The sequence below is a fragment of the Perognathus longimembris genome, chromosome 28 (assembly GCF_023159225.1).
Source record: "Perognathus longimembris pacificus isolate PPM17 chromosome 28, ASM2315922v1, whole genome shotgun sequence".
In the NCBI taxonomy this organism is placed as follows: Eukaryota; Metazoa; Chordata; class Mammalia; order Rodentia; family Heteromyidae; genus Perognathus; species Perognathus longimembris.
In genome coordinates this window covers 34,166,113-34,193,146 of record NC_063188.1, presented here as the reverse complement: position 1 = coordinate 34,193,146, position 27,034 = coordinate 34,166,113, and the positions used below count along the sequence as shown (strand labels likewise).

The 27,034-nt window shown below is 43.8% G+C and overlaps 1 protein-coding gene across 1 annotated transcript in view; it reads left to right on the top strand.

The window, feature by feature from the left end:
• Positions 1-27,034, top strand: part of Frmpd3 (FERM and PDZ domain containing 3) — a 145,123-nt gene that overhangs the window by 102,473 nt on the left and 15,616 nt on the right. The window contains exons 7-13 of the mRNA XM_048336119.1: positions 39-170; positions 1,375-1,494; positions 7,446-7,582; positions 7,862-7,988; positions 10,446-10,535; positions 14,523-14,702; positions 24,362-24,506. Coding sequence (XP_048192076.1) covers positions 39-170; positions 1,375-1,494; positions 7,446-7,582; positions 7,862-7,988; positions 10,446-10,535; positions 14,523-14,702; positions 24,362-24,506 — 931 coding nt within the window. The remainder of the gene's footprint in view (positions 1-38; positions 171-1,374; positions 1,495-7,445; positions 7,583-7,861; positions 7,989-10,445; positions 10,536-14,522; positions 14,703-24,361; positions 24,507-27,034) is intronic.

The window sequence follows — 27,034 nt, the reverse complement described above, 5'->3', positions numbered from 1 at the left end:
AACAGATCTCCCCTTTCAAAGCACTTTTTCTCCTCCAGGATGTGATGGTGACTTTACAGGACCGTCTCTCATTGAGATATATTGAGCACTTTGCTCTGGTCCTTGAGTATGCTGGACCGGAGCAGAACCACAAGTTCCTGCTTCTCCAGGACAAGCAGCCTCTGGCTTATGTAAGTAATTCTGTTAGCCTGGCTTGGTAGCTGTGTGCAGCCTGCACTAGAGAAGAGACTCTGAAGTGCTCCCTCTTTGGAAAATTTTGTAACAATATGCTCAACTAGCTTCCAGAAACCATATTTCCTAGCTGAGTTGGTTACTACTTATATGCAGAGAGCCTTTGGTTACACCCTTTGTAACTTAAAAGAGGAAAGCAGATCATTAGTTATGGCCTCTAGCAGCAAGTCTCCTACAAACTCCACCTGTTAGACTGCTCTACTTCTTAAGGGGAAACTTGAATAAAGGTGGCAATATGCAAACATCAGTGAATGACATAAACTGAGAACTGGGAATGAGTTCAGTAAGGTCAAGAATAGGTTACATTCCATCTATGTGTTTTTTAGCCATATAGAAAAAGGCTGGGGAAATCCAGGATTGCTACATGGGATGGGGTTTCACCAATGGTAAAACACCCAAGTGTCATGTGAGCAGGTCCGTTCAGTAGTTCTATGAAGATAAGAACTACAAAGGGAACATTGGGAAGAAAGACATTTTTAGAGCTTAAATGCAGGTCAAACAAGCCAAAATCAAGATGGGTGTGGTGACACAGGCTTTTAATTACTACGCTCAAGAGGCTGAGGCCAGCCTAGGCTACATAGGGTGTTCCAGGCCAGCTAGCAATAAGAGTGAAGCATGCAAGCAAAAAGAGGACAGAAAGAAGGAAAAGAGGGAGGGAAAAATAGACAGAAAAAAATGAAAATTTTGAAACAAAAGTATCTCCAAATTTAGCCCTCAGCCAAATGTACCCTAACTCTGTATATGTTGTTTTATTCCCCATGCTTACATGCCTATGACAACATTTTCTATATAAATTAGACACAGCAACAGATCAACAACAATAACTAGCAACAAAATGGATGACTTATAAAAGGTACCATAATAAAAGGCATTGAAACCTAATGAATTATTTATTTCTGGAATTTCCCATTTGATATTTTTGGACATGGTTGAGCATGGGTACATAAAAACCGAGATAAAGGAGACTACTATACATGAATCTACCAGGTGGAAAACAGCTGCCTAGCTCTGCCCTTAGCTCCACTTTAAGAATCCACCAAAACAGCAGCCTAGCTCTGCCCTGAGCCCCACTTTAAGAAGCCAACAAATTGACTGCCATTCATTCTAGATATCTTGTCCCCACCTCTCATCCCTGGGATTCAGGTGGTACAGCGGACCCATTACCATGGAATGAAATGCCTCTTCCGAATAAGCTTCTTTCCCAAAGACCCCGTGGAGCTGTTGCGTCGGGATCCTGCTGCTTTCGAGTACCTATATATTCAGGTAGAGTCTGGCTTGGGGATACAACGACAGACTGATCTGTCATCACAATGAAATGACTTTGTAAGTCTTTCCAACCTCCTAGTAGCTCTGAAGGTCCTTTCCTTTTCATCTACCATTGTGGTCCATGGCTACCATTGTGGTAGTTTGATCTTGTAATCAAGTTGGCTGTGGCTCAAAGTCCTACCTATGTATCTACACAAAGCCATCCGTTTGCAAGAATGAGCAACCCAAGTAACTGGTGCTTTCACAGGATCCCAAAGTTTAACAAGCCATTTTGTGTTTCAGGGGCTCTCAAACTCCAATACCTAGCTTTAGTAAGGAATAAACTCCCAATTCACTACATCCAGAAGTATTTATGGAGCACTTACTTTGCACTAAGCCAAATGCTAGATACTGGCAATCAGAAGTGAAGAAAGAACCATCTTGACTCTTTAGAGCTCATATATGCTTAAATAAATACAACAATGGCAGAATTCAGTGTCAATGAGGGCACTCAGGAATCAATTCCTGAGAGAGAGAGAGAGAGAGAGAGAGAGAGAGAGAGAGAGAGAGAGAGAGAGAGCCAGTCAAGACTTTATAGAAGAAATGATTCAGGCTTAAAAATGATTTAAGCAGGGGCTGGGGATATGGCCTAGTGGCAAGAGTGCCTGCCTCGGATACACGAGGCCATAGGTTCGATTCCCCAGCACCACATATGCAGAAAACGGCCAGAAGCGGCGCTGTGGCTCAAGTGGCAGAGTGCTAGCCTTGAGCCGGAAGAAGCCAGGGACAGTGCTCAGGCCCTGAGTCCAAGGCCCAGGACTGGCCAAAAAAAAAAAAAAAAATGATTTAAGCATGCTCTTAGCTTTGAAGGAAGAATAGATGTTTGCTACATATTGTAAGCAAGGTCTTTTGCTTCTGTGTATGGCATGATGAGAAAACTATGAGCCATGTATTACAGTTGCAGTGCAGGCTGTGACATAAGAGCAGTAGGAAATGGTGTTGGAGAGACAGGTTCCAGGTGATAAAGGGCTTGCTAGGCTTTATGGTAGACACTGGGCAATGTTCCCAGTATTCCTGAACCAGCAGGATCAGCTCCAACTGGAAACTTATTAGAGTTCAATTTATTGGCCCTTAGCCCAGTCCTCCTGAATCACAAACTCTTGAGGTAGAGCTTGGTGGTCTGTTTTAACAGACCATCTATGAGATTCTGATACCCATAAGCCTATTTTAGGACAGTGGTTCTTATTTACTAGCATACCTTGGTTGTACATGGGTGTCATTGTGACATTTCTATATGTGCATACACTGTACCCCAGTCAAACTCATCTCCTCCACCACCCTCTCACCTCCCATCCCACCTTCTAAAAACAATTTCAACAGGTTTCATGGATGCAAATAAAGTACTTCAACATTATTCACTCTCTCTATTAGCCTTCCCCATACCACTTGTATTCTCTCCTCAATAGAGCCTATTTTACTTTCAAGACAGTATTAACCCTAGCCATTAGCCTTGGATTTAAAAGAAAGCCTTCTGGCCCACCAAAAACTGATGAAAATTATGGGTGTGGAGCCAAAATATTGGTATTTTTTAAAAAGTCTTCAGGTGAGTCTACTGTAGAGACAAGGTAAAGATTTCTGCTGGAAGGTGGGGACACATAAATGATGAACGAATAGACTGGGCAGATGAATAGTTTCAGATTACACAGTGGTAAGAGAACTTTGCTCTTATCCTGAGGAGAAATCAGGACTGTGATGGAGGGATGGGGTGGAACTCAAAGGACACTTAAAAGGTAGAATCAATATACTTTGACTTGATGAGTGTTTCATAGAGATGATGCCCTTCCTGAAGTCATGGAATGGAGGCAGTGGAGTGGGTTTGGGGACAAGATGAGTTATTTTGGGAAATGTTGAGTTTCAGGTGCCCACAGGACATAGAAAGCACTTGAAAGGTGGGGGAGGAAAACTTCATCTGTCTCTGATAATACCTGGGAATGTGCTGTAAGACATTTTGGTTGTCCTTTCTGCCCTTTGTGACCATCTAAAATGTTAGGAATATTTCTCCACCTCAAGTTCCTTTGCCAACTCAAGAGGAGGGCAGTGAGTTGTGTGGTTGTTTTATGAATTTCAGAAATTTAGTTCTCATTTTGTTTGCCTTGAGTTTCTTCATTCACACTTCTGAGGATTACCTTCATTCTAATATTTTGGAATTTGATGAGAAAATAACTTCTACATTATTTTTTCCCTCTGTGTATCTCTTCTTTTTTTTTTTTTTTTTTTTTTTTTTAGCCAGTCCTGGGGCTTGGACTCAGGGCCTGAGCACTGTCCCTGGCTTCTTTTTGCTCAAGGCTAGCATTCTGCCACTTGAGCCACAGCGCCACTTCTGGCCATTTTCTGTATATGTGGTGCTGGGGAATCGAACCCAGGGCCTCATGTATATGAGGCAGGCACTCTTGCCACTAGGCCATATCCCCAGCCCCTCTCTTCTTTTTATATATCAGTTTAACTTAAGTCTAATTGACATACAACAAACTACACTTATTAAGGGTACACACTATAAATTGTGACACACATTGCCTATGAAATCATCATCACTATCAAAATATTGAACATATCCAATATTCCCGGAAATTTCTTCAAGCTCTTCTGCAAATTCTTCTCCACATACACCAGGCAACCTTTGAACTGCTTTCCCTAACTATAAATTATTTTCAAAAGTTTGTATTATATAATTTATACAGGATGCATTCTTATTTTAGTCTGGCTTATTTTTCTTGGCATAATGACACTGCAACCCATCTGTGTTATTGCATATATCAATACCTCATTTGTTTTTATTGTCAAGTACTATTCCAGAAATTTTTTATACCTAGTGATGGATATTTGGGTATTACAAATGAAGCTTTCATGTTCAGGTCTTCATATAGACACATACTTTCTTTTCTCCTGTGTAAATAGCAAGGAAGTAGGTTTGATCACAGAGTAGACCTATTTTTCTTTAGTTTTCTTTTTTAGGGGAGCAGATTTCAGACAGGGTCTAAACTGAAGCATGCTATGTAGTTCAGCCTGGCCTCCAACTTGTAATTCCCCTGCATTGGCTTTCTGAGTGCTAGGATTGTAGGCATTTGCCACCAACATCATTTATCTTTCTTTTCTTTAGGTTTTATTTTGTTTTGGTTCCAGTGTTGGGGCTTGTACTTAGGGCCTGGGTATTATCCCTGAGGTTTTTTGTTCAAGCCACAGCTCCACTTATGGCTTTTTGTGGTTGTTGCTTTTGGTATTTAACTGGGTCTTGTCCAGACTGGCTTTGAACTGTGATCCTCAGATCTCAGCCTCCTGAGTAGCTAGGCGTGATCCACCAGCACCTGTCTTACTTCTTTAGGTTTGTTTTTTCTTGTTTGTTTTCTTGTTTGGTGGTGGTGGTCATAGGTCTTGAACTCAGGGCCTTGGTGCTGTTGCTGAGCTCTTGTGCTCAAGGCAGGCACTCTACCACTTTCAGCCAGAAGCTCCACTGCTGGTTTTTCTGTGGTTAATTGGAGATAAGCATCTCCCAGAGACTTTTCTGCCCCAGCTGGCTTTGAACCTCAATCCTCAGATTTCAGCCTACTGAGTAGGATTATAGGTGTGAGACACTGGTGTCCAGCTACTTCTTTAGTTTGTGAAAGAAACTGCAACAGCATTTCCCAAAGATTGTACCATCTTCCATTCTTATCAGTCACGTGTTAGAGTTCCAGGGTCTCCACATACTTGTCAATACTAGATACTGACAATATTACTTTAATCATTCTAGTACTATGTAACATCTCATTGTAGCTTCTACTTATATTTCACTAGTGAATAACAGTGTTGAATAACTTCTGTGCATCTTCTTTAGTAAAATGTCTGTCCAAATAATTTTCCAGCATTTATTATTGGGTTGTTTGTTTTCTTATTATCAAATTTTAGGAGTTCTTTATTCTGGAAACAAGTCATTTGTCAGATGTGTTATTTTCAATTATTTTCTCCTATTCTGCAGCTTGCCTTTTCAGTCTCTAAACAATCTTTTACAGAGCAGATGTTCGAATACTGATGAAGTCCAGTTTGTTAATTTGTTCTTTTATGGACAGTGTTTCCACTGTCATATCTTGAAATATTTGTCTAACTCTAGGTCACAATGATTCTTTATTTTTTTCTATAAGTTTTGTCAGTTTAAGTTTTACATTTAGGTGTATGATCTCTTTTTAGTTGACTTTCATTGTGGTACCAGGTATCCATAAAGAATCTCAATGTAATCTGTTGATCAATAAGGGATTGGTAGCCAGGCTCAGGGGGCTCATGTCTATAATCATAGCTACATAGGAGGCTGATAGCTGAGGATCGGAATTCAACACCAACCCAGGCCCCCCCCCCCAAAAAAAAATACATGAGATGCTCATCTCCAATTAACCACCAAAAAGCTAGAAGTTGGAGGTGGGCTCAAGTGGTATATTGCCAACCTTAAGTGAGAAAGCTGAATGAGAACATGGGACACTGGATTCAATCCCTACTATTAGCACACAAAAATGTTATTAAAAATAAACAATTAAGTGGGGCTGGGAATATGGCCTAGTAGTAGAGTACTTGCCTTGGGTTCAATTCCTCAGCACCACATATATAGAAAAAGCCAGAAATGGTGCTGTGGCTCATGTGGTAGAGTGCTAGCCTTGAGCAAAATGAAGCCAGGGACAGTGCTCAGGCCCTGAGTTCAAGCTCTAGAACTGGCAAAAAATTAGGGGATTGAGAGAGTAGGGGCAGAAAAGCCATAGAGAGGATTATTATGATCAAAATACAATATAAGCACATCCAAAAATAGCATGTTAAAAGCCCTTGGTACAGTTAATATACACTAAAAAATGATAGGACCCAGCCATACCACTCTTGGGCATCTAGCCAGGATACCATAAAGACACTTGCACATCCATGTTCATTGCCACACTATTCATAGTAGCCAAATATTGAAACAGCCCAGATGAACTACAATAAATGAGTGGATCCAAAAAATGTGGTACCTGTACCCAATGAAATTTTACTCATCCATTACAAAGAATAATATGTCATTTGCAGGGAAATGGATGGACCTAGAACAAATCATGTTAAGTGAGGTAAGCCAAGCTCCAAGAGACAAATGGCATGTTTTGTCTCATATGTGGAGACTAGATCTAAAATGCACTGGGATATGATAACTTATACAGGAATCTAAGCATTGACACACAGTGAGACCAAAGAAAGATACTCTTTAAGGGGGAAAACCCAAAAGCATAAGTCCTCTGAACATTTAAAATACTATTTATCAAAACAAATTCCAGGAAATGGAAACATAGGTTTTTGGTGATGGTGGTGGTGTTTGTTTTTGCTTTTTTTGTCATTTGTTTGTGGGTTTGTTTTGTTATCACACATTTGGCCATCGGTTGTAGGAAACCTCACCTCTAAGACAGCGTAGGGGAGAGTGACTCATCAATGTGTTTGTCCTTCAAACCTCAGAGAACATAATATCTGCCCAATCCCTGCAATCTATCTTACCCTGGGATTCTGAGCAAGAGCTCCAAGGAAAGCCCCTCCCAATGTCTCTCTTTGTTCCCATTTGAAGTAGTAGAAGAGCCTTGTATGATTGGGAGGGTGGGGTGATGAGAATAGGTCCCTGAAGAAAAAAGATGGGAAGGTCTCTTGTGACAGGAGGAAAGAAGAAAAGCAGTGCTATGTATCACTTGGGCAGTGAACTGAGTTTTCTGCCCACTTGGGCCTTGCCTCTGTGTGCACCTGTCAGTACCTGCTGAGTGAAGCAAATGGTGTCTCTGTGACCCAAAGCTCCTCTGTTAGCTCTTCCCTTCCTCATTTCTTTGATGTCTCCTGCCTTAAATGATGCCTGACTCTTTTCTGGGTGATAAAAGGCTAGATGGGGGTGGGAAGAAAATGTCTCCCTTTAACTTATGGATTTGGCTTGCCCTCTCTCACAGAGTCGGAATGATGTTATCCGAGAACGCTTTGGAATGGACCCCAAGCCAGAGATGCTTTTGGGCCTTGCTGCCCTCCACATCTATATCACTGTCTCAGCTACTCGGCCTAGTCAGAAGATCTCACTCAAAAATGTGGAGTGAGTTGTGGGGGACCCTTTGGAGTGGGGGACAGATTGCTGCATAGGGAGAACATGCTCTGCTATGCATTTCACAAAAGTATGCATGCCAGATGAGTGAGAATCGGAGGTCCTCACACCTAGACTGTCGTGGCCTACAGCTACAGCTCCCACAGAGAAGCAATGATGTTCTGTCCCCTATTTGTCTGTCTGCCACTCTGCTTCAGTTTGTCTTACTATCTTCCTCTTTCTGTCCTACTTGGCTCTCTCACTAACTTCTTCCTTTTGTTTTGCTTTTAGGAAAGAATGGGGTTTAGAACCCTTTCTTCCCCCATCCCTCCTGCAGGGCATTAAAGAGAAGAATCTTCGGAAATCTCTCTCACAGCAACTGAAGGCTCACCAAACTCATCCTTCTAGCGGCACCAAGGTACCTAAAGGCCATTAGGCACTGTGTTCAGGCACTAGAGGCCAGAGGCCTTGCTGAAGCTGGGGGTGTCTGATAGTTTTCTGGGGATCCCTACTTTTTGACACAGGTGTACATCTGGCTTGGTATGAAGTACGGGGCTATTATAAAGAGGACTTGGTCACAACTCAAGAGAGTCTCTTAGCCACAACTCAGTAGAATGTCACTAAGCAAGTTTGGGGTCCTCAATGCCATCTGACCAATCACAGATCATTCCCCTATCCTTTCACCAATCAGTGCTAATTGAGCACATGCCCTGTCTCCCCCAGGGAGACACATGCTTTCCATGGAAATAACTGCTCTACTTTTCAATTTCATCAGTCCTGGGATGTGGAATTCTGGAACATGAATGCCCAACTGGGTCTGGGTGGAGGATGTGTCAAGGCCTAATCTGCAGAATAGATCTCTGGGCAAACATGATGGCCAAAACCAAACTGTGCTGTTCTCTACTCTGGGCACACACCCTTTGCCTATGAAGGACCCCTCTCCTGCAGTCCCTTCTTAGGTTGCTGAGGCTCCATGTACTTAAGCTTCCTACCTCAGAGGCTAGAGGGGTAGTTAGAAGTGCTAGAATCTGCACAGAGATGTAGATGCAGGACATGGACAGATCCCCCTCGTATACTTCACCTATTCCAGATTTCCTGAATTGCCATCTAGCTTCTCTTTGAAGATGCAGATTCCCCTCAGAAAGCTAAGCCATTCCCACCTTGCTGCACATATTTAATCACATTATTTTCTTCTCAGCTGAGAGCACCAGTGCTCACCACTGTCTCCACCACTAGCATTTTATTTTTGAGCCTGGATATACAAAGCAGAAGAAGGCCTGATCTCAACTCAAGAATCAGGCAGTCTAATGCAGAAACACAAGTCAGTCCCAACACAATAGTCCCAATACAGAGGAGGGACACTAAGCACAGGCTGAGAGAGGAAGGACAGGCCAGAAACTGGTGCATTTGGTGCCAGAACTTCGTCTTGAAAGGACAGATAGCTAGCAGTTTGTCTACATATGTTAGTTGGGTAGGTAGTGGAAGTAAGACTTTCCTGTGCAGGTAAATCCATTTGTACAGAAGCCCAGAGGTAGGAGGAACAGTGGTACTAGGAAAGGAACGCAGATGGCTTACCCTAAGCAAGAACACAGAAGGCAAGGGGTATAACAGGGACAAGAGAGGAGGTAGGGAAAACAACAGGAGCCAGTTCAGAGAACCTTGTATACTGAGGCCTGGGGGAGGATAAGGGAAGCATAGTTGAAGCAGGAAGTAGTTGTCGTTAAAGTTACTGAGGGCCAGGGCACTGGTGGCTCACACTTGTAATCCTAGCTACTCAAGAAGTTGAGATCTGAGGATTACAGTTCAAAGACAGCCCAAGCAGGAAAGTCCATGAAACTTATCTCCAATTAACCACGAGAAAACCAAAAGTGGCAATGTGGCTTGAAATGGTAGAGCACTAGAGTTGAACAAAAGAGCTTAAGAACAGTGCCCAGGCCTTGAGTTCAAGCCCCACAACAACTCCCCAAAATAAAAACGTTACTATAGTTTTGGATGCTCCTGCTAACACTTGATGGAGGCAGCTGAAGAAAGAGTATCTATAGTAAAGACAATCTGACTGTCCCTGTCCCACAGGAGAGAATTTCAAGGCAAATGGCTATAGAGCAAAAGAGTAAGAGTGGAGAAGTTGGAGAGAGAATTGGGCAAAGGGAAAATAATCTGGTGATTATCTTGGTGAGAAGATAGAATCAAGTGTCAAAGCTCTCTCAGGTGCCTTAGAAATTCTGACAGAGGGGCTGGGAATGTGGCTTAGTGGTAGAGTACTTGCCTAGCATGCATGAAGCCCTGGGTTCTATTCCTCAGTGCCACATACACAGAAAAAGCCAGACATGGTGCTGTGGACCAAGTGGTAGAGTGCTAGCCTTGAGCAAAAGAAGCTCAGGGACAGTGCCCAGGCCCTGAGTTCAAGCCTCAAGACTGGCAAATAAAAAATAAATTCTGACAGAGGCCTAGAAGATCAGATGAAAAGTAGGCTTGGGATGTTATGCTACTCATCAAAAAGCAGAGTAAGACCCTCAGCTCCAGATGGCCGGTGCCTAAGTGGCTCAAAGGATTTGGAGGATCTCAGAAAAGAAGTGCATAGAGAAGTGGTATCAGAGTTGAAAGAAAGTATTAGAATTAAAAGCAAGCTCAAAATGAGTTATCTGGATGTTTTAAGAGCCAGGATTAGGATGTTTGGAACGGGAGAATGCCAGAGGTGAGAACAATCTAATCTGGAACCTTCCCCGAAAGTTTCACCCCAGGTCCTCCTCATTCCCACAGAGTACCCTAGGGACTGGTGTCTGTCTTGATATTGAGACTCCTCTTTTGATAACCTGAATTTGTTTTTCCTGTGCTTCTGAGTCTTCTCATATTCTAGGGTGGGTTGTTTCCACAGGGCTCTGCAATTCAAGCAAAGCTCCAGTACCTTCGAATTCTGAATGAACTTCCGACCTTCACTGGCGTTTTGTTCAACACTGTGGGCCTGGTAAGTAGGGTGTGGTAGGGGAGGGTGTGATGGGGAGGGTGAGTTGGAGGGAGGGCAGCTCTTGGTTGGCATCCTTGGGTATAGGTGGGACAGGAAGGAACTTGAATTCAAGTGTTCCACATCTAGGGATCCTAAATGTGGACCAAAAAGTATTCTAAGAAAAGTTGTGCCAGCACTAAATATATATATATATATATATATATATATATATATATATATATATATGTTTTTTATTGTAGTTATTCCCTAGCCAAAACATGCAATAGCTATTAACACCACATTTACACTATATTAGGTATTGTAAGTAATCTCAAGAACATGTAAAGAGGGGCCAGATGTGGTGGTACAGTCCTGTAATCCCAGCTACTTCAATGGAATAAATGGGAGGATCACAACCCAAGGACTGAATGGGTAAAAAGCAGATTTCTCTGAAAAACAAACCAAAAGCAAAAAGACTGGGATGGGGGCATGGCTCAAGTTGTAGAACACTTGACTAGCAAGTGTTAGGCCCTGAATTTTATCCCCAGTACCAATAAAAAAAATAAACTTTAAAAGTTTTGAAAAGCTGTGTAGGAGAGTTGGGCATGCCTATCTACCTATAATCCCAGCACTAAGGAAGTTATGAGTTTAAGAACAGCCTAGGCTACATAGTGATATGCTGTCTTAAATACACACACATACACACTCACAAATTCACATACATACATAATGGCTAGGCAAGGTGTTTCACACCTGTAATCCTAGCTACACAGGAGGTGGAAATCCAAAGGACTGTGGTTAAAGGCCTGTCCGACAAAAAGTTTACAAGACCCTTATAGTCAACCAAGTGGCGTGCACCTGCCATCTCAGCTATACAGGAATCATCAATAGGAGGATTGCTAAATGTAAGACCCTATTTGAAGAAATAAGTAAAGTAAAAGAGGTGGGAGATATGAATCAAATGATAGAGTGCCTACCTAGCAAGTATGAGATCCTGAAATGAAACCCTGACACAAAAAATTATAAGTATATATATATATATATATATATAATTTGAGATGTACTGTACTCATAAATTGACACATTGAATTGAAAACTCTTTGTACAACCATTTAAAGATAATAAAATGGGGCTGGGGATATAGCCTAGTGGCAAGAGTGCCTGCCTCGGATACACGAGGCCCTAGGTTCGATTCCCCAGCACCACATATACAGAAAACGGCCAGAAGCGGCGCTGTGGCTCAAGTGGCAGAGTGCTAGCCTTGAGCGGGAAGAAGCCAGGGACAGTGCTCAGGCCCGGAGTCCAAGGCCCAGGACTGGCCAAAAAAAAAAAAAAGATAATAAAATGCACAATTTAGACAAGGTAAATGATGTATTTTTACACATTATGTATAGATACATACATACCAAAGTATATATGGATATTAGAACTTGCGGGGGGGGGGGGGGTCCTAAGAATAAACCCTCATGGATACCAAGAGCCACTACATTTGTTTTCAGTACCCCTTTTGTAACTCCTCTGTGTTCCTCTTCTATTTTAGGGGTTGGCAACCTTTTTCTGAAAAGGGTGAGATAGTAAAGATTTGGGGTCCTTATGGTTGTACCAAATGGGTGTCTGTGGCAGCTCCTCAGCCCTGCCATCTTATCATGAAAGCAACAGAAAATATATTAATAAATAAGCATTGCTTTGTGCCAGTAGCTATTTAGGAACACAGAAATTTGAATGCCATATATTTTTTTCACATTGCAAAATATTGAATTTCTTTCCAGCCATTTAAAAATATAAAAACCATTCCTCACTCCTGGGCCACACAAAACAAGTGATGGGATGCAGTAGGCCCACGGGGCCTTTTGCCAGCCCCCGCCCTATTTCATTGCCCTTACACATACTCTGGCAGTCCCTACCCCAGATTTCCTGATTTCCCCCATAACACCCCCTGCAGGTGCAACATTGGCACTGCAGCAGGAAAGCTCCTGTGGGGCACAGCTGGCCCCACACTTACAACTATGCACCAGGCTCCTTGACCCTGGTGAAAGGAAATTCAAAACATCTTGCTGATTGGCTCCAGGTGCTTGTCAGAATCTGGAGAGCACTCAGTCCTGCTAGCTGCATGTGGATAGAAAGCAGCATTATCAAAATGGCTGTAGAAAGACAGAGGTTCCAGGGGTAATGCTAATGGCAGAAGGGTGGGCCAGAACAAGGCTCTGATTTGATGGCTCCAGAGAGTATGTCAAGACTGTTTAAGGGAATCCAGTCTGTTAGACATACAGACAGCCATTTAAATACAGAGATCATTGAAAGCCCCTTGTTCAAATCCCTTTTCCTTTCATCTACCATTGCAGAAACTTCTATTTCCCATTTTTTTCTTTCTTTTTTCTTTTTCTTTTTTTTTTTTTTTTTTTTGCCAGTCCTGGGGCTCGGACTCAGGGCCTGAGCACTGTCCCTGGCTTCCTTTTGCTCAAGGCTAGCACTCTGCCACTTGAGCCACAACGCCATTTCTGGCCTTTTTATATATGTGGTGCTGAGGAATTAAACCCAGGGCTTCATGTATACGAGGCAAGCACTCTTGCCACTAGGCCATATTCCCAGCCCATGCCCATTTCTTTTGGGTTAAAATTTCAAAAAGCTGGGCATTGGTGGCATACATCTGTAATCTTAGCTACTCAGGAGGCTGAGATCTGAGTATGGAGGCTCAAAGCCAGGCCAGGCAGGAATCTGAGACATTCTTTTTTTTTTTTTTTGGCCAGGACTGGGCCTTGGACTCAGGGCCTGAGCACTGTCCCTGGCTTCTTTTTGCTCAAGGCTAGCACTCTGCCACTTGAGCCACAGCGCCACTTCTGGCCATTTTCTGTATATGTGGTGCTGGGGAATCGAACCCAGGGCCTCATGTATACAAGGCAAGCTCTCTCACCACTAGGCCATATCCCCAGCCCCCGAATCTGAGACATTCTTATCTCCAATGAACTACTCAGAAAAAGCCACAAGTGGCTCTGTGGCTCAAGTGGTAGAGTACTAGCCTTGAGCACAGAGAGGCTCAGCAACAGAGCCCAGGCCCTGAGTTCAAGCCCCAGGGCCAGCAGAAAAATAAAATAAAATTCAGGAATATCTATTAAAAGACAAATACCGGGGGGAAGGGTGCAGAGGAAAATGAGGGAGAAGGTAACAAGTTGAACAAGAAATGTACTCACTGCCTTACTATGAAACTGTAACCCCTCTGTACATCAACTTGATGGAATAAGTAAATATTTAAAAAAAATAAAATAAAAGACAAATACCCCCTAGGGAGAGAAGACTCTGACTCTCTCTCTCTCTCTCTCTCTCTGTGTGTGTGTGTGTGTGTGTGTGTGTGTGTGTGTGTGTGTGTGTGTGTGTGTGTGTTGGTTAAGGGACTTGAATTCAGGGTCTGGGTACTATCCCTGAGCTTTTTTGCTCAAGGCTATATACCACTTGAGCTACAGCTCCACTTCTGGCTTTGTGGTGGTTAATTAAAAATAAGAGTTTTACAGACTTTACTGTCTGGGATGGCTTCAAATGACAATCCTCAGATCTCAGCCTCTTGAGTAGCTAGGATTACAGGCATGAGCCACCTATACCCAGCAGAAGACTCTATTAAGCATCTAATCCACCTTTGATATGTATTAGAGTTCCTTTATCTCTTTGAGTTTGGGCTGTTGGGGAGGGGAGGTTAAAACTTTGGCACAAAGTTACTAATCAGACGGAAAACTAGGTGAGGGCCTCAAATGCCTGTAAGCCAGCAGCAGAAAGTCTGTGGCTTAATAGGAGAAGGCTCTCCAAAAGCCTGGGAACCGCCTTTACCACTTTGAGCCCTGCTGCTGTCCACTTAACCATGCTACTGCAGTGCCTCCGCCCTGATACTGTGCTCTAGACGTTTCTACCACCCCCTCCCCACCCAGCAGAACCAGTACAGTGTCTCTTTTCTGTTGCCCCCTGTCTTCGCTCTTCCTGCCTCTCTGGGAATGCTGTCTGCTGGCCACACTTGGACACCAGGACGAGAAACAATCAGCCACCACTCTCCTAGTGGGACCCCGTCACGGCATCAGCCATGTTATTGACCTCAAAACCAACCTCACCACTGTGCTGTCTGAGTTCAGCAAGATCAGTAAGATCCAGCTGTTCCGGGAGAACCAGGGCGTGGCCCGAGTGGAGACAAGTATCATGGATGCCAAGGTAAACCCTGCTCTGGAGGGGCTGTTTCTCTCCAGGAACATGCTTATGAAACAGAGAAAGAAGGAAACATGAAAAAGAGAGCTTGAGACTATGAAGTAAGATTCTGTGATTTTTGAAGTGGTTCAACCCCTGGATCCCATTGAGCTTTATCTTCCCTTCCCTTCTCAGCCCTCTAGGACATACTATTTCAATCACCTAGGATTGTCAGATGAACCTATTAGTATTCTCCACATGGCAGGAAAACTGAAGAATTGACAACTACTGCTAGACCATTATTTCCCAATTTTTCTCATGTGGTATTATAGAAAAATATATTCACAAAGCTGAGCATGATGGCACATGCCTATAATCCTAGCAGTCTTGTGGTCCTAGCCCTATGGTGACTGAGGCAAGGGGATCATAAATTTAAGGTTTAGGCTAGGGCTACATAGTGAGTGAAACTGTCTCACAATAAAATTATTGGGGCTGAGAATGTGGCTTAGAGGTAGAGTGCTTCCCTAGCATGCATGAAGCCTTGGGTTCGATTTCTCAGTACCCACATACACAGAAAAAGCTGGAAGTAGTGCTGTGGCTCAAGTGGTAGAGTGCTAGCCCTGAGCAAAAGAAGCTTAGGGACAGTTCCCAGGCTCTGATTTCAAGCATCCAGGACTGGAAAAAAAAAAAACCAACTATGGCAGAGCTAGGCACCAGTGCTTCACACCCAGAAGTTCATGAGATTCTCTTTTTTTTTTTCCAATACTGAGGCAAAAATTCAGGGCTGGGTACTATCCCGAGCTCCTTTAGCGCAAGTCTACCACTTCAGTTTCAGTACCACTTCTGGATTTTTCTGCGATTAATTGGAGATAAAAGCCTCACAGACTTTCTTGCCTGGGCTGGCTTCAAACCGCAATCATCAGATCCCAGCCTCCTGAGTAGCTAGGATTTACAGGCATGAGCCGCCAGTGCCTGGCTCATGAGACTCTTATCTTCAATTAACTATAAAAAAGACAGAAGTGGAGCTGTGTCTCAAGTAGTAGAGCCAGTGGCTCTAAAGAAATGTCAGGGACAGTGCCCAGGCCCTGAGCTCAAACCCCAGGACTGGCACACAAAAAAGAATTTGACAAATGGCTAGAAATTGAGTTCAGTAGTAGAGTATTTGCCTAGAATTTGCAAGCTCCTGGGTTCCTTCTCCAGTACTACCACCAAAAATAAGAGAGAGAAGCCAGACACAATGGCTTATCTTTGTAATCCTAGCTACTCTGGAGGCTGAGATCTAAAGATGGTATTTGGAACCAGCCTGGAAAATCTGAGAGACTCTTATCTTGAATGAACCACCAAAAAGCCCAAAGTGGAGCTGTAATTTGAATAGTAGAGCACTATACTTGATTTTCTTTAAAAAAAAAAAAAAGCTAAGGGAGAGCACCCAGGACCTGAGTTTAAGTCCTAGTGTCAGCACAGAAAACAAGAAGAGACAGAGTAGGAAAGGAATAGAAGCAAATGAGGGATGGAAGAAGGCAGAGAGGTAACCAGTTGGGAAAGACTCGTTTTGAATCATGGAAGAGGGGGATCTGAGCATATGGACAGAACCAGGGTGGGTGCCTGGAGAGGAGGGGAGCATACAGAGCTTCAACCCCATTTTTCCTGAGTCCGGCACTTGCAGAACTTCAGAACCTCTCTCACAGATGAGCTCCTTCAGACTGGCAAACAGTCATTGTAACCTGTGCAAAGTCTGGCAGTGATGGTTCGCTCCACAACTCTCCTAGTAATACAGCAGGCACTTAGACTAGGCGCAGCTTTCCTTTCTTAAAGGATTTCACCAGAGGATGTGATGTTAACAGCTTAAGAGGTGGAGTGTTTGCTGTTTCTAAAAGACAAATTATTTACTTTATTTTTGTATTTGGGAAACCCAGAAAGCTTTAATATGTTAATTTTACCACCTGCAAGTCCCAGAATTCCAATTGGTTTTGGAACCTTCTTGGTGCTGTTTAATTGGCTTGTGGCCACTTCCACAACCAGTGATTACTGCCCTCCTCAGATGTTGTTGGATAAAAAGCCAAATTAACCAGTAAGAAAGGGGGAGCAGAGACTGGCATTCAGGGGAGGTGTGACTTTCTGACAAATAAAAGGGTTTTAAAAGGAGAAACAGCTTTCCAACTCAGCTTTCCAACTAAATGGCCTCCTGTGTTCTTTTCACATTGTCACTGTGACTTTTCACATTGACTACAAAGTAGGGATTTCTGGGTCTTACTGCCAGAAACCATGCTTTTGTTGGTTGCAAGTACTGCCTGGCATCCAGATTTTTTCCAGTTTTCCAGGTGATTCTGGAGTGCACCCAGTTTAGGGGAGTTGTTTAGTGGGCATGTGTGTGTATGTGTCCATGCATGCACACGTGTGCGTGTGTGTGTGTGTGTGTGCATACCAGTACCAGGGCTTGAACTCAGGGTCTTACACTCCCACCTTTTTATTCATAGCTAGCACCTCAACACTTGAGCCATGCCTCTAGTCCAGCTTTTTGCTGAATTCAAGATGGAGTCTCTCAGACTTTTGTGCCTGGGCTAGTTTTCAAACTGGTCCTCAGATCACCTCCTCCTAAGTAGCTAGAATTACTGGCATGAGCCACCTTCACGTGGCCTTTCTTCTTTTTTTTGTCTGAGACAGGGTTTTACTAGGCAGTCCTGGCTGGCTTTCTTGAATTCATGATTCTCTTGCTTCTTCAGCCTCCCAAACGCTTGGATTACAAAACTGCCAGAATTACAGGTGTCTGCCACCACACCCCGCTACAACTAGTTTCAGAGTTCATGACTGAGACCTGTATTACCAGAAGTCTGAGAGGAAATAGGCTGAGCAGGGATCCAAGGGTATTTGCCTGAGTGAGGAGCAGTATGGTGCTTTCTAGAAGTGATCTAGCAGTTACAGTTATGTGCATGAATGATCCAGAGAAACTACACTCTTACTGGAGAGACAAGACTCACAAAGCATATTTCAGAGTTCTGGAGTCAGACAACTGAGGTTCAAATCCCAGCCATATTGCTTCCTATCTATGTGGCCCCAATAAAGTACTCAAACCTTTTTGAATCTTTTTTTTTTTTTTTTTTTTTGGCCAGTCCTGGGGCTTGGACTCAGGGCCTGAGCACTGTCCCTGGCTTCTTTTTGCTCAAGGCTAGCACTCTGCCACTTGAGTCACAGGGCCACTTCTGGCCATTTTCTGTATATGTGGTGCTGGGGAATCGAACCCGGGGCCTCATGTATATGAGGCAAGCACTCTTGCCACTAGGCCATATTCCCAGACCCCCTTTTTGAATCTTATTAATCGAAAAATGGAGCACCTATATTTCTATTAAATGAGAAACTGTAAACTACTTGGCAAATAATAAGTACTCAACAAATAAGTCCTGTTACTTTTTTTGGAAGCAAAACAGAAAAAGGTAATATGAAATAAATGTAATAGATTAGTGTGCTATGGAACAAAGAATAGGACAGAATTTACCCATACTGGCTGGCTACAAGTGGATGTTTTAGCTGGATCTTGCAGTGATAGGCATGAATTAGTTGGGACAAATGGGATGTGTTCAAAGGCAAGGAGCAAGCATGGAAATGAGCAAGCCACATGTGCAGGTTGATAGGCATAGTTGCTTGGCTGGAAAGGAAAATGAGAGAAGAGAGCAGATTAGGGAGTTGGCAGAACAAGTTGGTTCAGAGCTTCCCAGCCCAGTCCAAAGAATTTAGATTCAATGTGATCAAATAATGGGAATCCATTACAGGTCTTTGAGCAGAGGGGTAAGAGAATAAAAGCTGCCTTGGACCAGAATGCAAGATGCATGGAAGCAAGGTTTGTGTGAAGCTAGGGAGATAAGGAGGGGATTTTGGTGCCAAGAGCTAAGAGCTTGATCTGGAGGCTAGCAACAGGGTGGGAGGAGAAAGAGCATATGTGCACCCTCACCTCACACCTGTCTTGCACAACACAGTGCACCTGCCTTGTTTTGACTAACCCTGTTGCCTGCAGCACATAACCCAAGAACAGTCAGAACTGTGCTTTCCACATTCACTAGACTGCATGATGAGATGCATAATGTCAAAGTGAGACTATATTGTGGGGTAAATGGAGATGGTATTAATGAATGGAAGGGTCTAGAAGGTTGCATTTTGGTATCCAGAAACAATTATTGGTTAGGTAGTTGAAATGAGTCTCCAGAGGTACCACTATGAAATGGTAGATGGTCAGGTATGCCATACTTTAAACTGATTAAGTGCATATGAGGAAACCATAAGAGACAACAGAATGTGGTGTCACACACCTGTAATTCCAGCATTTTGATGGCTAAAGCTTGGGGATTGTGAATTTGAGTTCAACCTCAGCCACATAGCAAGTTCCAGGCAAGCTGGGTTCCATAGAAAGATCCTGCCTCAACAACTCAAAGCCCAGGGATGTAGCTCAGTGGTAGAGCACTAGCATGCAATGCTCTAGGTTGGATCCCCAGCACCATAAAAGAATGACTCAAAGAAAAGAGAAGAGAAAACAACACAGATGAATTTTCTACTTTATGTCATAATTATTCTACTTTGTAATAAAATGTCATCTGGACTAGAGGCAGAATAGTGTAGCTTCCCAAAGATGTCCACGTCCGAATGCAATTGCTCAGAACTGTGAATGTGCTATATTATATGGTAGGGAAGAATTAAGATTGTGGATGAAATGATCATTTCATCATAATTGACAATCAGCTGACCTTAAAGTAGGGAAATTAGTCTGGATCATGCAGGTGGGACCCATGTATTTCCTCAGATGCACATGAATGAAGAAACTGAAGAGGCCAGACAGATGCAATGAGAGGACTCAGCCCAGCGTTAGTGCCCTTGATAAAGGGAGGGACAATGAGCCAAACAGTGTAGGCAGCCTTCAGAAACCACAAAAAGGCAAGGAAACAAATTCTATCCTACAACCTTCTTAGGTGGACACAGATGGGACAACACTTCATTTTTAGCCCAGTGAGACTTATGTCAGACTTTCCCCTCCAGGCATGGCAGAAAATAGATGTGTTATTTAAACCACAAAGCTTGAGGTCATTTGATATACTAGCAACAAAAAATTAATCCACTGTGAGATTCCTGCAACTACTAAGTACTTATATACTACATCAAAGATGATTTGATTGATAAACATGCTGTCTACTACCAGCTTTTGTTACATAAAGTCAAATGTATGTGTCCTAAGAGATATCCACAGAGGGGCTGGGAATATGGCCTAGTGGCAAGAGTGCTTGCCTCACATACAGGAAGCCCTGGGTTCGATTCCTCAGCACCACAAAAGGCCAAAAGTGGCGCTGTGGCTCAAGTGGCAGAGTGCTAGCCTTGAACAAAAAGAAGCCAGGGACAGTGCTCAGGCCCTGAGTTCAAGCTTCAGGACTGGCAAGAGAGAGAGAGAGAGAGAGAGAGAGAGAGAGAGAGAGAGAGAGAGAGATCCACCACTGAGGACAAATGTGTACCTTCTGAAATGGACACAACACTTTTTATCCTCCTGTTCAGTTCAATTAACATACAAGATGAATGATGAATGAATGATGACATCATACTCAGAGAGCTTAAAAGCAGCCATAATGCATGTCAGAGCACCCAAACAATTGGTAAATGCTAGGATCAGAATTTGAAAGAACTGGCTCTGAGACACTTAGCACATGTACCTCTGTACACAGGATGCTCACTTTCAGCTTTTCAATTTACTTTACAGGAGATATAAAACCCAAACTTCACCCATTTCCTCCTAGATATACCCCTCTGGTCCGATAATATTCTGAAAGGGTCTGGTAAAACCAAAGATTATTCACTTGAAACAGTTCCCTACTTGAGTGCATGTAAGAATTATATAGGGGGATTTCAAAATCATTGGATTCCCCAATTCTTTTTATTATTATTTATTATTTATTATTATTGTTTATGCTGGTTGTGGGGCTTGAACTCAGGGTCTGGGCGCTGAGTCCCTGAGTTCTTCAGCTCAAGGCTAGCACTCTACCACTTAAGCCACAGTGCCACTTCCGTAGATACCCCAATTCTTTGTCTCAGCTCACTCACATCAAAATATCTGAGGTGCCATGTGGGGACATTTAGGTCTTTATGGCTTCCCAGGTAACTCTAATTCTAATATGCATCTGGCCTAAGAACCACAGTCATAGTCTGTCCTACCCCCAAATTAGCAGGCTATGCCCAGTTAACCTTTCCCAGAGCTATGGAGGCAAGAACTGGAATGTACTGGCTGCCTTGGACTTGAGGATCACTTTGTGCCCTTGCTTCTCCAGGCCCTGGAGTCCCATTCTTTTCCTGTTGTCAGAGATGCTAGAAAGAACTGAAGCTATACCAAGGCAAGGAGATGTGATTGGAGCATATCAAATTAATCTCCACTGTCCCTTCTCCTGACTGTCTCATGCTTCACACTCCATCCCCCTGATCTCATTTTCCACTTGAAGTCAGCCTGGACATAGTCTGTTAGGAGTTTTTGCTTGGTTTACTTGCTCATAGTGGAGCAACCATGAAGTAGTACTGTTCAGATATTTTTCTCCAGGAGATAGCAGTGTGGGACTGAGACACCACTGGGACATTACCATACCCCATTACCATAGAAACATGGAAGGGGGAAAAATGATTGAAGGAAAGTCCCAAGGGATCTCTTGTGTGACCCACTTCCCCCCCCCCCGTGTCTCCCATTCTCATGGTTGAGCTGCATTGCTCTAGTGCTTTCAGTAGAGACAAGTATGACATTAGGCATCATGAGCATTAAAATCCTATTGAAAGTAAAATGTTGTTTTTTGAGGGTTTTGCAGAAACCTATCTAACCTCTGTTTGCCTGCCTGCCTTTGATTTGATTTTTCCCCTGTTGGCAAAAAGTGCATCTGTGTTCCCTTGACAGACTACATTTGGCCTGTGCTGGGGCCCAGTTGGCTGTCTGGGAATGCTGAGGAGAGACTACTAATGGGCTGAGCTGCATTGGGCTGGGCTGAGCCAGCTGCCAATAGGCTTGGCCATCTCTGTGCATAAGATTTTACTCTCATGCTGTTTTATTGCTGACATCAGGCTATATTGGGGATAAGAAGAAACTGAAGTCACACAGTTAAGTCAGTCAGTCAATTAGTCACTCAGCTTCCAGTCAGTAATTCTGTCCATTAGTCAACCAACCAGCCAGGTAGCTAAGCAATCAGAATGTAAGACTGACATTCTGCCTGCTCTGCAGCTAACCTGTCAGCTAGGCCTGAGTGAATCAGTCTGCCCTGGAGCCAGTCAGCCCATCCATGTGTCTATCAAACTACCACTCAGCCTGTACTGTAGTCAAATGGTTTTTCATTCTATTTGTCAGCCAATGCCTTTTCCCTCAAAAGAAGCTTCTTTCAGCTTCTGAAACCAAATGTCACACACCAGCACATGTCCACGCCCACCCACTCACAGCTCCAGGATATTCTATGTTCCGATAACTCTCTGTAATTTTCCTTTGTAGTCCTTCTCCCACCTTGGAGTCATATTTGTTGGTGTGATTATGCATGTTAAGTCATGTTCGTACTGTAAGAGTGTAAAGCTTACACACTCTGGAGCAGGAATCAGGTTGACTGCTCTAGAATGAATGGCCATAGATTTCAGTTGGTCGTGTTTCCCAGAAGGCATCCAGCTAGTTTGTAGCACTTGACCAGGTTAACAAGGCAGGATGCAGGAGCACTTTGTGGAAGGGAAAAGCACAAACTAAGGTATGGCAACATGAGAAAGCATGGACAACTGTGAATGATGGGGCATTGCCTAAGCCCCAGGTGAGAGATGAAGGAAGGAGGATATAAGCAGTGTTAAGGGACATGTGGTTGGAGATGTAGGCCTGGTCCAGGTCCTGAAGGACTTTGTAGGCAGTGAATAGCAGTTCGATTTTAGCCTATAGGTGATGCGTTATAGAGGTTCTCGGGGGGAAAAGAGATAGGCTTTAGAAAGACCCCTGTTGGAGAGGAAGTAGATTAAATTGAGAAGAGACTGGAACAGAAAAGCCAATTAGGAGGCTACTGGAGGTCCCTAGGTTAGTGTATCCCAGCTTCCTCCATATCATAAAAAAAAAATCACAATTTCTATGGTAAAACATACCCACAAATGAGCCATATATCCCCAGGTGAGGCAGCTTTTGGACCCAGCAGAGGACCCAGTGGTTGAGAGGCTCAAATCAGTGCCCCTCATCAGCCATTCCCACATACCTTAAGAAGAGTGGGTCTGGGTGGAAGATGATGTGCCCAGGTTCAGCAAGGGTGGCTTTGATATTTTTGAATGCCCCAGTCACCAGGTGACACTTTCTTCGACACAGCAATGATAGTAGCAACTGTCCACACTCAACTCTCTCTGCATCAGTCCTTCTGCACTGGTCACAGGGCTGCTAAAGGAGGATATCTAAGCCAGGTGTGGTAGTGAATGCCTGTAGGCTCAGCTATTTTAGACATTCTGATGTTGTAGGGGCATATGGTGAACAGCGAGAGCTAGTCTAGGCTGAGCCGAGACTTTCAGCTTTACCCCACATTCTCCCAGCTGGCCCACACATCTGCTGAGCTCTGACAAATGCAAATACAGCCACACAACAGGCACATGATGTTATATAATTTTAGTCTTTTTCAGTAAAAATGGCTGGTTCATTAAATGTGTGAATAAAGGCTGATTTAATGTGATACCTGAGTAAGAGTCTACTACAAAGAGAATCCCAAATCAGAAGAAGTTGTCAGGCTGTGTGCCTAAATGTTTAGTTCTGAAAGTACATATATATTGTTGATGGTGGTATTGGGTTTTGAATTTAGGAACATTATCTTTCACAGCAGGTGCCCCATGACTCCATACTATCCTTTGTTTTCTGGTCCTGGGGCCTGAATTCAGGACCTCTCACTCTTGTCTTTTCCACATAAAGTTAGTGCTCTACCACTTGAACCAGAGCACCACTTCTGGTTTTCTGGTGGTTAATTGAAGATAAGAGTCTCACGGACTTTCCTTCCCAGGCTGGCTTTGAACCTCAATGCTCAGATCTCACCCTCTTAAGTAGCTAGGATTACAGGTACAAGCCCACCCTTGCCCAGCTCTTATCTCTTTTTATTCCAATCCTGGGACTTGAACTCAAGGCCTGGGTACTGTCCCTGGCTTCTTTTGCTCAAGCTTAGCACTCTGCCACTTGAGCCACAGCGCCACATCCAGCTTTTTCTGTGTATGTGGTACCAGGGCTTCATGCATGCTAAGCAAGCACTCCACCACTGAGCCACACTACCAACTCCTCTCATCCCTTTTTGTTTCAATTATTTTTCAAAGAGGATCTTGCGTTTATGCCAAAGCCAGCTTAAATAATGATAGTATTCTTTATGCTTTCTTTATAGCTAGGATAACAGACAGGTGCCACCACGTCCAGCTTTTTATTGATTGATCTTGCTAACTTTTGCCCAGTCTAACTTTGAACCTCAGACTTCCCTTTCTTCACCTCCTGAAGTAGCTAGGATGGTTGCATGGGCTACTGTACCCAGCTGAAAGTATGGTTCTTGCAACAATGCAAGGCATCTTTTGTTTTTTATTTCTTTATTGTTTTTAATTTTTCTCTACTTTTTACTTTATTATTACTTATTACTTTTCTTTCTTATCTTGGAAATGTGACCTATCTTCCTTCTCATGTCCTTATGTTTTTTCCCTCTCTTTCACAGCCTCTGGTGCTGTTGATGGAGTGGCCAGAAGCTACCAACTTTGCCTGCCTGATTGCAGGGTACTGCCGCCTCCTGCTGGATTCCAGAAAGATGGTTTTCTCCAGGCCTTCCAGCCAGCCTCTTGCACCTCCAATGATCAAGGCAGGTAGGGCTCAGCCTAGGTTGGTTTTCAGTATGCCAGAGGCCCTTTTGACCCTGAAAACATAAAGGGAGGAAGTCTACTGCCCTCACACTCTCCCCATGTCCACAGTTCCTAATATAACAATAGCCAGCTCCATAGCAAGTACCTTACCTGGCACATCCCCACTGGGAATGTGCCTGTGCCACAAAGGATTTCTGTAGTAACACAGGGTGCTTGAGTCAGTGAATGGACCTAAGATACCATCAGCAAGCATGTGCTGGAGCCAAGTAAAGAATTGCACTGGGGCTGGGGATATAGCCTAGTGGCAAGAGTGCCTGCCTCGGATACACGAGGCCCTAGGTTCGATTCCCCAGCACCACATATACAGAAAACGGCCAGAAGCGGCGCTGTGGCTCAAGTGGCAGAGTGCTAGCCTTGAGCGGGAAGAAGCCAGGGACAGTGCTCAGGCCCTGAGTCCAAGGCCCAGGACTGGCCAAAATACAAACAAAAAAAAGGAAAAAACTGGACATGGAGCTGTGGCTCAAGTGGTAGAGCACTAGCCTTACACAAAAGCTTAGGGACAATGCCCACGCCCCAGGATTGGCGGGGGGGTGAGATGGTTGAGGCAGAAAGATTGTGAGTTTAAGGTCAGCTGATACAGAGAAAGACCCCTTCTCAAAGAGAAGAATTTTATTGGATCTAAGGCAAATTTTTAAGAGACACAGAGATCTGGGGGTGAATCTTGCATGTTCTGGCTTAGTTGGAAGGAAGTTGAAAATGAAGATAAAAGTGGGTGCTGGTGGCTCATGCCTGAAATACTAACTACTCAGGACCCTGGCATCTAAGGATTGTGGTTCAAAGCCAGCCTGGGAAGAAAAGTCCCTGTGAGACTCTTATTTACAATAAACTACTAAAAAAAATGCCAGAATTGGCACTATGGCTCAAATGGTAGAGCGGTAGCCTTGAGCACAAAGAGGCTCGGGGACAGAGCCCAGGACCTGAGTTCAAGCCCCAGCAACAAAAAAAAGAAAAGAAAAGGGCTGGGGATATAGCCTAGTGGCAAGATTGCCTGCCTCGGATACACGAGGCCCTAGGTTCGATTCCCCAGCACCACATATACAGAAAACGGCCAGAAGCGGCGCTGTGGCTCAAGTGGCAGAGTGCTAGCCTTGAGCGGGAAGAAGCCAGGGACAGTGCTCAGGCCCTGAGTCCAAGGCCCAGGACTGCCCCCCCCCCACCAAAAAAAACAAACAAACAAAAAGAAAAGAAAAGAAAAGAAAATCGACCTTTTGGTTGTTCATAGAAGGATGGGTGAGGAAGGACTGGGTAGGCCCAGAAGGCAGCTTGAAAATAAGAGATAGAACATATGCAGCCCCCATGCAGAAAGTAACAGACAATTTACAATGGTCAACCTGACAAGGTTGTCCTGGTGATGGCACAAAGAGAGGGAAAAAAATCTGGCCAGTCCAGGCCCTGATGCCCAGAACAGAAGCTGGAGGAGAAACAGATGACTCAGAAAGCCTGTGCTTCACATACTAACCTCAGACTCACATACAAAGAGTAAGGGTTCCCAACCTCAATCATAAGAAAAGCCAAAACTTAACACTCAGTTATCACCTTTGTCACTTGGTAACCACTTGATCAACCTGCCCTTGCCACATGACTGTTACTGTCTTCAAGACTTTATTAGTTTCAGACTGATTCAGACTGGAGATGGCCATGTTGAAGCATGAAAACACACTTGTGGCCAGATGACCCAGTACCCAGAGAGCTCTGTGTCACTTCTGTAGACATCCTCATGACTTTCCCCATTTTAACAAGCCCATCGTACACATCATGACAGACACAAGTTTTGATGGCTCGCATAATGTGCTCCATGGGAATGAAAAGGCAATACACCAAACACAGATTTGGGAGCAAATGGGTGGTCCCCCGGGTGTGGGAAGGGGCTATACATATGGAAGTGAAGGGGCTGAGCTGGAAGAGGAAGAAACGGGAGAAAGTGTGACATTTTCCAAAAAGAAATATACTCTTTACCTGAGTTAGGTAACTGTAACCCCTTTGTATTTCACCTTTATAATAACAATAAAAAAGAAACGGGGGAGCAAGTTGTTGCACAGCTCCAGATAAAGAGCTCTGAAGAAGCAGGTGGACTTCCAAACCTACAGATGGCCAAATGCTAGAAAAGCCAGTGTTAGCACTCAGTAGCACCTGTGATCTCCTATCGTCTAATCACACCCAAGTAACTGAGCAGAATAGAGGAGAAAGGGAAATAGATGGCAGAAGGAAGAATCTGAAGTGAGACATGAGCCAAATGTGACAGTAGGAATTATATCGTGGATCTACAAAAGGAAGGTGGCTCTAAGCAGAGCACCATTGGCTCACACCTGTAATTCTAGTCATTCAGGAGGCTGAGATCTAAGGATCACAGTTCGAAGCCAGCCTGGTAAGAAAGTTGTGCAACTCTTATCACCAATTAACCATGAGAAAACCAGAAGTAGAACTGTGGTTTAAGTGCTACAGTGCTAGCCTTGAGCAAAACAGCTTGGAGA